This window comes from Macaca thibetana, chromosome 1, assembly GCF_024542745.1.
Source record: "Macaca thibetana thibetana isolate TM-01 chromosome 1, ASM2454274v1, whole genome shotgun sequence".
NCBI classification, from domain to species: domain Eukaryota; kingdom Metazoa; phylum Chordata; class Mammalia; order Primates; family Cercopithecidae; genus Macaca; species Macaca thibetana.
The window spans coordinates 34,461,912-34,474,343 of NC_065578.1; the positions used below are offsets into that span (position 1 = coordinate 34,461,912).

Here is a 12,432-nt window from a genome sequence, read left to right on the forward strand (position 1 = left end):
GTGGAGCCCCACATGAAGCTTTGTATATTCAGATGTCTATGCAATATTTACTCAGCTTGATATCTTGTGTCTGGAGGTCTGTATATCTGATGGTTTTTCCTGCTATCAACTTAGGGCCCTCTTCCACAGCCCTCACTGGTCACCGTGCCTGTAAACTAGAGCAAGGCCTCTGGCTGGCCTCAGTTCAAAGGCTCAGGGCAAGCATAGTGAGCTGCAGCGCAGCCGTCATTCTCAGGCCTGACAGTAGGTGTCACTGTAGCTAACAGGAGTCACGGCCGAGGTCTCAGCAATGCAGGGGCAAAATAAAAATGCAAATAGAACCCTTAATTCTTTCCCTATTCAACTGAGAAAGAAAGTAAGGAGGGAAGGAGGGAGGATTGAAAAGAAAGTAAGGGGAGGGGAGGGAAGGGAAGATATAAGCAGGAGGAGGGAGGGAAGTTAAAATTCACCTTACAGTCCAATTAAAGGCTGTTTTAGAAAAGAAAATAACAGGTGCCCTCACCCCAACCCTCTTCCCCACCTCTTGCTGTCTCTAATCAATTTCTGCACCCAAACATGACAGGACAAATTCTTCAGCTATCTGACCCAAAGAGGCTGCTACACAAACTGGAGGCAGAGAGGTACCTTCTTTGACAATGACATTCACAGAGCTCTGGCTCTGCAGGTTCCTCTCATCTTTGACAGTCAAGGTGAACACATATGTCCCCACTTGCAGCCCAGTGACAGTGGCAACACTGCTGTTAGCATTCTCGAGCTGCACCCCATCAGGTCCCCTGCAAAAAGAAACCAGAGGGTGGAGTCGTACCTGTCTGCTGCTGTCCCGTCCCTAACTTAGCAAGAAGAGACGACTGCCTCAGCAAAGACACGAACTGTTGTTATCCAGACCTTGACAAGACATGTTTAACAATATTTCAATTGGACAAAGTATCATTTGGCCTCAAAATACAGGCTGCCTGCTGGTCAGAAAATTCAAATAGCTTTCAAACACCTCTAGCCTTATCCTTTATATGAACTTCTAGAACACTTGAACTCTTTACCGTTCTAGTTTGTAAAAGGAAGAAAGTTCTCTGGGTAAGTCTCTGATCAAAAGAATGATTTAAGAGTGATGTTTTTAAAAAGCATTTCTGGCCCAGCAGTTGGTTTGGCTCTTGCCAGCAAGGAAGCAAAATACATTTCTTAATCACTGCCCAAATCCCTCCTGATGAAAAGTCAAGGAAAGGAAATGGGGCAAGACTGCAGAGGAACTCTCAGGATAAAACCATCTTGTTCATAGCAACTCTATAAGCAAAGTTCCCTCCAGCTCCTGGACAAGGGCCATCAAGCACCCAGGACACCCCATATCCCTTCTTCCCCCTTGTCACCTCAAAGAGTTGCCTGCAGCAGCCAAGGGAGCTCTGTGCCAACATTGAGGCTGTACACAGCCAGAGAGCCCTCTGCTCAAGGATCAAAATGCCCCAGAGCTTTCTTGAAAACTACAGGACAGCCAGAGAAATCTGCAGACATCCAGGATTTACTTTGTTTTGCCGTTTAAAGTTATAGCCTCTGATCCTGGTAGCTCCCCCTGAAGCACAGTGTCCTTCAAGAAGCTTTGCTAAGCATTATCTCTGCTGTAAACACTAATAAAACTCAGCTAAAAGGTCTATCAGCCATATCTTCAATAAACAATTATAATTAAAAACACCCTGGGCTGGGTAAGATTATGTTCTACAAAAGATAAAAACAAGAGCTGAGGGAAATAATTTCTAGATTCCAACTCAGCAATATAAAAAGCAAGTCATTTGTATAGTCAAATTAAAGCTCTTTTCCACTCATCTCCAATACCTTTGTCAAACAAACAAATAAACAAACAATCAAACAAACAAATAGACACAAAACCAAAAAACCCAGGCTGTCCTATGGTTGCTACCTTTGGAAACAGAGAATACTTTTAACTCTTAGAATATTTTGCTACTTGTGGGATCCTGCATATAATTTCAATTGCATTAGTTATGGTTTAATGGAGCTGAAAGAAACTATAGGAACTAAGAATGGTTCAGTTAGGTAATTTCAATGTAATTAGAATTATTTTGATTACTGCCTTTGGCCTCTGGTTAATTTAATTGGTAAATGGTGTCTTCAAGAAAACAATAACAGAGTAATGCTTTCATTTTATAGATGTATTTTCAATTTCTCTTAATAGCTGTTCTGCCCCGTCCCCCGTGCCAGCCTTACCCAGTTAATTCTGAGCAACAGTATTTTTCTGCTCCATTACCCCTTCCATCCTGCCTCTCAAGTGTAATTAAACTCTGCATTTTAGCAGATGGATTGTACCTGCAAAAGCACCAGGATCACACAGTACTACCTGGAGACTAGCTGATGGCAAGCATTCTTCTTTTCTTACAAAAATTATTTATAATATCATTTTCTTGGAGTTGAAGTTTGGAATTGCAAACATTTCTTCCTCAGTCACCCCACTGGATAAGCCAATAAGAGCAACTCAACTCATAATAGCAAATGAAACCTTGCTCTTCCAAGGTCCAGAGGCTTTGCAAAAATAAGGATTTTGTGTCAATACTCACTGTGTTTTTTCCCAGAGATAAGAGATAATTTTCTGATCATCTGAGCTCTTGCTGCCATCCAGGGTTGTGCTATCCACAGGAAGGGTCAGCTCTTTATCTGGGCCTGCATCTGCCTGAGGAGGCTTGTTGTTTTCTGGAAGACAAAGAGTTAGAGGTCAAAAGCAGCCAGTCCAGGTGGGAAAGGAGAGGAACCAATTGGGACATATGTTCTGGAAGCCATGGACTCTGCCTCTCAGGCCACAGAACTGTCAGATACTGTGGGAGATGTGGTTACTGTAGGGAGCACACAATAAAAAATATAAGACTGAAACATATCAAGCAATTCTGACAGAAACATAGTAGAACATAATGAAGTTATAACGCCATACTAAATTTGAACTCTAATGCTAAGGGAGTTCAAATGAAAGGATTTGAGTGACAAGACAGGACTGTCCTGAGGAAGTGAGTTTTAAGCAGGCCCTCAGAGGATGTGGTATTGGGTTTTGGTGCAAAAGTAATTGCCATTGAAGGGAATGGCAAAAACCGCAATTACTTTTGTACCAACCATAGGATTTGGGATGGCATAAACTCTATCTCCTAGGTCTCCTTGAAGGTACCAACAACTAGCCAAGGAAAGGGCACAAGCTGAGGCTGGGAACTATCCTTCATCTCTAGCTATGAAGAAAGCACAAGGGGAAGAGAAACTAGAAGTCACCAGAGGCTCTATGGATAGGTGCCTTCTGCTTCTATCCTCATACACCTCAGAACCCAACCCTCTTTTCTCCCAAGGTTAAATGGACCCACCAATAGAAGAGCCTGAACCACAAGGCTGGAGCTTACCAGGCTGCACAATAACAGTCACTTGAGCAGTGGCCTGCTGTCCTATTGTGTCAGTCACTGTGAGTTGGTAAGTGTAGTCTCCTTCTTGCATTGCAGAGAGCTGTAAGGCTGGTGTTCTAACACCCTACAAATACAAATACAGAAGTGGAAAAGTAGACTCCCAGAATCACAACATCACACAATAATTCCTACTCTGGTAAAAACGATTCAGTTTTCTAAACCTAAGACCTAAGATGGTACTGGGCTGTTACGTCCCAGTTCAGCACATGAGTGAATGTGGAGTCAGATATCATGAGGCACCTTGCTAACGGTTTCCCTCTTCAAGGAAACAACGCTCTCTGACACAGCAGCAGTTTCAAATAAAGCCAGAACTCTCATCAGAGAGGTGAGTATCGGGAAATGTGCAGAGATTACCAAGGCCAGTCTCTGCGACTCAAACCAGAAAGAATACTGTGAACATACAATAAATGACCCAGATTTTAAAACACTGTTTAAAAAGATCCTCTTCCTACTGAGGCTGCACAGTGCTCCTGACAAAGCTGTCTCAGTGAAACACGGCAGCAGCTCAAGATGCTATAGAACACCATACTGTCTCCTTCAGGTCTGTACAGGTTCTGCAACAACCTAACACAACATTTAGACAAAAGCCAGGCAAAACGGAGGCTTTAAGTGAGGTCTTCAATCTAGAAATATAGAACCTTGAGTATCGGGACATTATAAATAATTTTGGGCAAACTTCCAATGCAGGAACTTCCTGTGGAGCAGTGGGCAAAAACTAGTAGCCCACGGGCTGAATCCAGCTTGCAAACATTTTGTTTGGCCTGTAGTGTCTTTCATGTTGGAAATTTTCACATGAAGGTCTCAATTTCTTTCTTCTCTTGAAAAGCTGGGCTATCAAGCAATGTTGGGACCATCCCTCCATGTGGCAACAACCAGCTGGACCTGAAGAGCAGATGACTCCTTTAGTCAGGGCTTAAGCTCTCCAGTTCAGCACAGCCACCATCCAGTTTTCTTTCTTCATGTTACCTGCCTGGTGACAGATCTAGTCTCTCTTCTTAAGCATCTATAGAGGAAAATACTCACCATCTAGTCAATCTACTCTAACTTGTTACAGAGCTCACTAAGATTTACACCCTTGTAGCTTCTAAATAGTTTGAAGATGACTACTCTCTAGAGTCATCCAGAACAACTAACATTTCTCAGCGTTTTCCTCTAATACTGAACATTTAAGATAAAAATCTTTTTTTTTTTTTTTTTTTTTGAGATGGAGTCTTGCTCTGTCACCCAGGCTGGAGTGCAATGGCGTGATCTCGGCTCACTGCAACCTCCGCCTCCTAGGTTCAAGGGATTCTCCTGCCTCAGCCTCCCAAGTAGCTGGGATTACAGGCGCACGCCACCACGCCCAGCTAACTTTTTGTATCTTTAGTAGAGACAGGGTTTCACAATGTTGGCCAGGCTGGTCTTGAACTCCTGACCTCATGATCCGCCCACCTCAGCTTCCCACAGTACTGGGATTACAGGCATGAGCCACCACACCCAGCCAAGATAAAGATTTTTGCCATCACATTAATCAAAGGCCCCTAAAGCTTTCTCAGTTTGTTTGGCGGTTTCTAAAAATGCAGTCCAGCAGCTCTACTTCTCTTGGGCAAGAAAAAAAATAGGAACCATCCCCTCCTACCTGCATCTCCACCACTTTCCCTTTGCTGCTTGGGCTGAGTGACCACTCATAGCTGGTGATGCCATGATCATCAGTGCTCTGGTTCCCAAAGAGGGTGATGGAGTTTTGGGGCAGGGTGATCACTTGGTTGGGGCCTGCGTTGGCCACAGGGGGGTAATCCACAGCTTTGTTCACTGTCAGGTTTGCAGTAGTAGAGTTGGTAGCTCCATCAGAGTCTACTACAGTCAAGCTATCAGGGCAGAGAGAGGAGTGTGATCAGGGATGGGTTTAAGGAAAGAGGAATATACATTAGAAGACTGAAAATTAAGGCTAAGAAATACCAATGTGGCAAGGTTACCTATTCTTACTCATTCCTATTGGAAAAGCAGAAAGTACTACTAGACGCTAACACTGACTGAAGTTTTATGATGTGCTAGGCACTGTTCCAAGTTCTTTATATCTCATTAAATCCTCACAACAACTCTATAAAGTATTATCCTCATTTTACTCCTCACATACATGAGGAGAAAGGCAGAGAGGCCAGGTACGTTGGCACACACCTTTAATCCCAGCATTTTGGGAGGCCAAGGCATGCGGATCACCTGAGGTTGGGAGTTTGAGACCAGCCTGGCCAACATGGTGAAACTCCATCTCTATTAAAAATACAAAAATTAGCCAGGCATGGTGGTACAGGCCTGTAATCCAGCTATTTGGGAGGCTGAGGCAGGAGAATTGCTTGAACCCGGGAGGCAGATGTTGCAGTGAGCTGTGATTGCATCACTGCATTCCAGCCTGGGCGACAGAGGGAAACTTCATACAAAAAATGGAAGGAAGGAAGGAAGGAAGGAAGGAAGGAAGGAAGGAAGGAAGGAAGGAAGGAAGGAAGGAAGGAAGAAGGAGGGAAGGAGGGAAAGAGGGAAGGAGGGAGGGAAGGAAGGAGGGAAGGAGGGAGGGAAGGAAGGAGGGAAGGAAGGAGCGAAAGAGGGAAGGAGGGAGGGAGGGAGGAATATAACTTGCCCAAGGTCATACAGCTTGAAAGCAGTGGAATCAGGTTCTGAATCCAGGCAATATGTCTCCAGTCCCATTTTGTTCTACTGCTGCCTGCATGCATCTATGTCCTGAGACCTTTATAAGCATTGTCTGATATGGCCCTCATAACAACCATATAGAGTAGGCATCACTAATCCCACTTTTATAAGAGGCTCAGAGAGGCTAAGTAACCCACCCAAGGGCTATATAGTGAGCCAAGATACAAGCCCAGTTCTCTGATTCCAAAGCTCAGAAGCCAAATCTTAAGAAGAGGTAATTCTTGGTCCCTATTTCCTACACTATGTAGTGCAAGCTCTGTCTGTGGCAGGCTGTTTTCCCATCATCCTGTTCCAGCTGTGTACATATCACAAGGATGGACATCCTAGGCAGACAGCCTGCGGGACGAACCAGGAGGGCTGGCTCCAGTAAGGCAGGAGCTTGAAATGAAAATGAATTCTCCTACGCAACAGTCCCACAATTTGTGCCAGTGAGACACAGGATTTGCAAAATGAAAAAAAAAATGCTCATTTATAAGAGCAGGCTTTTACCTAAATAATGCCTTCCAGCTGAACAGCCTAAAGCTTCTCATGCCACCTCAAAATGTGAGCATAAGCAAGCAAGGAGGTTTGGGATCTTTCCATTTTGCTGACAGAAAGAGGAAAAGCGTAGAAAAGACATATAGTTTGTTTAAATCTCAACACCAGCCACAGACAGGGCCAGACACCATTGAGGTTTTATCCTGCAGTCTCACCTTTTACCTATGATGTGAAGGGGATTTTTGGTATTACAGCCTTTAGGAAAAAAGCACAAACACCTCAGACACACAAACATGCACCAATCAGCAGATATCTGAAAAAGAAACATTTACAGAAGTTTTGCCTCTTTTCCTAGTTTCTCTGTTGTTTTCACAGGTTTGGGGGTTTTTGGTTTTTGTTTTTTGGTTTTTTTTTTTGAGATGGAGTCTCGCTCTGTCGCCCAGGCTGGAGTGCAGGGGCGCGATCTCGGCTCACTACAAGCTCCGCCTCCCGGGTTCACGCCATTCTCCTGCCTCAACCTCCCAAGTAGCTGGGACTACAGGCACCTGCCACCATGCCCAGCCAATTTTTTTGTATTTTTAGTAGAGACGGGGTTTCACCGTGTTAGCCAGGCTGGTCTCAATCTCCTGACTTTGTGATCAGCCCGCCTCGGCCTCCCAAAGTGCTGGGATTACAGGCGTGAGCCACTGCACCTGGCCTGTTTTTTGTTTTTAACATATGCCATTCGTCTCCTATGTCAAGACAAAAGCACCTTATAGACAGATAGCAAAATGGCAGCTGCCCATTTTCTCTTTCACCTCAAACAGTTCCTGGCTTGCCTGCGAAGATCCTGAAACCAAACAGCAGCTGACTACAGGGCTAAGGAAACAAGGCTACTGCCATGTAAAAGTAAGAGATGAAAAGGTGAGTGAATTACTAACCTTAATGCTAATCAAATCCAATCATACCATTTCATAGATTTTTTTTTTAAATGAGGGCTAGGAAAAAAAAAAAATCACTCTCATACCCCATCCACTAAAAAACCTGTAGGTTAACCTGTGGTTAAAAGCTTAGACTCTAGAGTTAGACTGTTTTTGTGACCTTGGGCAAGTTACTTAACCTCTTTGTGCCAAAATGTCCTAATCTGTAAAATGAGGATAACCATAATACCTGTTATAAGAATTAAATGCAATACTGCCAGCAAAGAGCTCAGAATAGTATTTAGCACATAGTAAATGTTCAAGAAATATCAGCTATCATTGTTACTATTTTTTAAAAGGATCAACCTGGCCCAAGCTGAATTCTGTAAATAGAAAAATTCCTACATTAGAAATCTAAGGTGAAAACCAGCTCAAATTTCCATTTTAAGCAAAGTAGAAGGCTCCAATCTTGTTGTACTGGCAGCTACTTTTCATTCACCTGAAGTGTTGAATCGATGGAAATCCTGCTAAGTCAGAAGTTGCATATTGATTTATATGGTAGGTATTGTGCTAGGATACTCATTTCTGTGTCCCTGGCACCATCTAAAAATTTGGTTCATCTCAGATTCATGGGAAGACAGATACATATGAATAAACTGTCACACTATGGTAAATGTCACACAGAGGCCCTGAGTGCAACAGGGAAAGAGGAGAGCCATATTCTCTCCTGTTTGGAGGGATCTCAGAGAACCTCCTGGAAATTGAGGAGGTTCTTAAGGATGGGTAAAACTTAAACAGATTAAGAAGGGAATTAAAGGAAGTATGAACAAAATACATGGATCAAGTCAAGGAGTGAAGTAGAATGAACTCTGACTTCAGGGTTAGAAAATCTGCATTTAAGTTCCAGCTGTGAGACCTCAGAGAAGCCTCATTTTTCTTAGCTGTCAGAGGAAGACAGTATCAGCTATCGATCATGTTTGTATGATACTCATATATTAATACAAGTGCTTTTTAACACACAAGGAATTATGCAAATATAAGGAGGATTACTCTAGAATCAGCTTCAAAGCTTTAGTAATCACTCTAGAATATCAATACCAGCTCCCCAAAAGTACTTTCTTTCTATCAAATTCCCCAAAAATCCCAACAGAGAATGAAAACCACTAGTCAAATGTAAAGATTATCAAGTATCGTAAGCTGAGGAAGCATTTTCCAAAGGGAAAAAAAAAATGAGAGTAGGTTCCTTCAGATTTTGCCTGAGAAAAGGCAAAGGAAGATGGGCCTTTTCATTTAACAACAGAAACCCTAAAAAAAATTTTTGGAGACCTGCCAGATAAGGCTTGAGAAAGATTAACTGTGGCAGATCCTGATCTACTGTACAAGAACCTTTGCCCTAGAAAGTTACCATTGTTGTAATCACAATCACCATAGGGCTCAGAGAACCAGTGGGACCAAAAGCTGTATTATCAACCAATTTCACAGTGAATTTGATATTTGTCAAAGTTACTCATATAAGAATGTAAAACCCATGAGATGAAAAAAAAAAAAGGCCTATAGTAAACTTGAAGCTGAATCCTAATTTACCTGAAAGTGTAGTTCCCAGGAACAAGTTTACTTAGTTTTAATATGGCTGTATCTTCAGAAATCTTCTCTTCTCTCAGAGGCCCCTTAAGTTCTTCCCAATGGTACTGAACGATTTTATCATCATCAGTGCTTTCTTGACCATAAAGAAACATCAGTTACAACATGAGAACGCTTGGTCTTAGCACTTATCCAGTTTACACAAACCAGGACAACTACCCAGAGATCTGAAGCTAGGAAAACTTCATGAAATTACAGACTATCTCTGCAGAACGTTTCTTCCCTAGGAATACTGGGTTATTCTGCCTCTCTATGTATATTCCACTGCGTAGCTTTCCAAGGACTCCAACACAGGCAACCTTTGGTTAAAATACTACTGCATGAAGAAAGGAAAATCAATAATTCTTAAACACATGCAAAAATACCCAACCTCGTTTAAAAGAAATGCAAATTAAATTTACACTTGAGACAGCATTTTTTTTTAACTTATCAAGTTGGTAAAGACCAAAATTTCATAACACATTATATTGGTAAAGGCGTGGAGAAAGATGACCTCTCATTAGTCATGGTATAAACATAAACTGACACAACTTTTATAATGAGTAATTTGGCAACATTTATCTCTGCCCCTGCAATTCTTCTATGAATTTATCCTGCAAATGTACATGTGTTAAACATCATGTTTACAAGATTATTCATGGTAACATTGTTTGTAATAGCAAAAGAATGAGAGTAATCTAAATGGTCATCAATAGAAATTGATTGAAAACAAGTAAGAACTCGTACAATGAAATTATACATCTATACGATGGAATGCTACTTAACTATTTTTTTAAAAAAAGGAATAACTATCTTATGTGTTGATTTAGAAAAATTCTCCAGGCCAGGTATGGTGGCTTACGCTTGTAATCCCAGCACTTCGGGAGGCCGAGGTGGGCGGATCACCTGAGGTCAGGAGATCGAGACCAGCCTGACCAACATGAAGAAACCCCGTCTCTACTAAAAATACAAAATTAGCCAGGCGTGGCGGTGTGCACCTGTAATCCCAGCTACTCAGGAGGCTGAGGTAGGAGAATCGCTTGAACCTGGGAGGTAGAGGTTGCGGTGAGCCAAGATTATGCCATTGCACTCCAGCCTGGACAAGAGGAGCGAAACTCTGTCTCAAAATAAAGGAAAAATTTTCCAACATACAAAAACAAGCATTACACATAACAGCACATATAATGTGCTTTCATTTGTGTAAACACAAGACAGAAGGACTATATATGTATTTTCTTATATATGTGTAAAATATCTCTAAAAGGATACATAAAATAATAATACCATTGGTTGTCTGGAGGAAAACTGGACAGTTAGGAGACATGGATAGTATGATTCTTTTCACTGTATACATTTGCATATTATTTAACTTTCACCTATTCAAAACTGTAAAATAAAACAGTACAACGTGAGCCCTTTCTACCACTCTGTATCACAAGGGCTGCTTCCTGTTCTCTCTCTTCCCTCTTGGCCTACAATCATCCTCCTAACCTCCTCTTTTTGCCAGCACCATCAACATCAAATGCTTAACCTTGTTAGAGGGTCCTCTACTAAAGCTGTGACTGCCTCTGCCAAAAACCATCAGTGGTGCCAAGATAGTCAGGGTAAAGGACCTTAACTGGTCTCAAAAAATCAAAACAAAACAAAACAAAACGAAAAAGCAAATACTGGTGAGAAGATAGGTCTGCAACCTCTTGCACCATACAGCCACGATTAAGGGCAAACACCCAAAAATCCTCTCAGGTCACTCACTGGATGACACTACTCTGAAGAGTAAAATGTTAAGGAGCCAGACCAGGGTGTGGAGTGCATTCTGTGAGTGTCTCCAGGAGGAGGCTGATGAGAATCTTGCTAGGCAAGTGATGGCTGGGTAAAAGCTCCTCAGTCAGGCCTCCCAGTTACTTGTCTTGCTATGATTGGAAGGAACTTTGGTTCTATGAATGAAAAAGGCAACTCCAACTAAGCAAATATGAAAACCAGTGAGTTTCAACTAAAATCATGCTAACTACATGCATAATTTCAGTTTCTTACCATTTCAAAGTGGAAATATTACTTCAAATAGGCTACATGGGGATTTTAAAGAAGGCCTGTCTGGTGTGTTGCTTTTCAGTCAGTTGCTTCAGATGGTTGGCCTTCCCCTAACACGGTCAACATGACTGGCCTAAACAGATCGCAGACATAGCTGGCCCCAAATCTTCTACTAGAGTTTTCTACCAGAGTACACGGTGAATGTTCTTCTAAAACATCATACTTAGACAAGTACTCACGACTGCCATCAATGACTGTAGAAGTGGTTGGCAAAGAGATCTCCTGGAACTGAGGTGACACGATAGCAACGGGAGGCTGATTCTTACGGGGCTCTGCAAGAAAGTGACCCAAAAGAAATTCGGAAAGGGGCTTCAGAAATTACAGGAGGAGCAGGATGTATCTGAGAGGATTATAAATCAATTTCCATTCCATACATTACTGGTCCCTAACTTTTTTGGCACCAGGGACCAGTTTTGTGGAAGACAATTTTTCCATGAATGGGGGTGGGGGTTGGGGGTTGGAGTGCAGTGCATGGTTTGGGGATGAAACTTCCACCTCAGACCATCAGAGATTAGATCCTCAAAAGGAGTGTACAACCTAGATCCCTTGCATGTGCAGTTCACAATAGGGTTCATCCTCCTGTGAGAATCTAGTGCCATCACTGATCTGACAGGAGGCAGAGCTCTGGCAGCAGCACTCACTCACCTGCCATTTATCTCCTACTGTGCAGCCCAGTTCCTAACAGGCCAGGGACTGGTAGTGGTCCATGGCCTGGCGGTTGGGGACCCCTGCATTACATAATTAATGACTGAATCATCACCACACAGGAGAGTCACAAGACCAGATTGCCATTCTAACATAAGACACTTGGGAGTATAAAAGCCTCTTCCAAATCTGATCATTCCTAAGACCATGCCCTGTGTATTCTTTCAATGCTCACATGCTGTCTAGTTGATGAAAAGTACTACAGCAGCAAGTTACTCCTTTCAGCCAAGCTTGACTACAGGCAGACAACAAATAAGCTTTGGGCAATAAAGGCCTTGGCAATCAAACCGTCCCTTGGCACAGACTGTGCTGAAAAGCTGATGGGTGGCTTCTCAACCATCCTAGAGTTCCCTGTATGTGAACTAGCTATGGGTTAAGTGATGGGAAGGTCACAAACCACTCTGGTCCACCCAAATGACTGTGTGCTACAAATCCCATGGCCTTTTGTTTGCAAAATGATCAAATGGTCTTGATGCTGATTACATTTTTAAGAAGGTGAAAGGATTATCTTGGCTACAAAG

The 12,432-nt window shown here is 42.5% G+C and overlaps 1 protein-coding gene across 5 annotated transcripts in view; it reads right to left on the reverse strand.

The window, feature by feature from the left end:
• Nucleotides 1–12,432, reverse strand: part of KIAA0319L (KIAA0319 like) — a 128,141-nt gene that overhangs the window by 17,030 nt on the left and 98,679 nt on the right. For all 5 annotated transcript variants that reach the window (XM_050797777.1, XM_050797769.1, XM_050797787.1 and 2 more), the window contains 6 exons: nucleotides 11,386–11,478; nucleotides 9,083–9,215; nucleotides 5,056–5,284; nucleotides 3,378–3,501; nucleotides 2,559–2,691; nucleotides 625–773 (listed from right to left, as the gene is read on the reverse strand). In XM_050797777.1, the coding sequence (XP_050653734.1) occupies nucleotides 625–773; nucleotides 2,559–2,691; nucleotides 3,378–3,501; nucleotides 5,056–5,284; nucleotides 9,083–9,215; nucleotides 11,386–11,478 (861 nt within the window). The remainder of the gene's footprint in view (nucleotides 1–624; nucleotides 774–2,558; nucleotides 2,692–3,377; nucleotides 3,502–5,055; nucleotides 5,285–9,082; nucleotides 9,216–11,385; nucleotides 11,479–12,432) is intronic.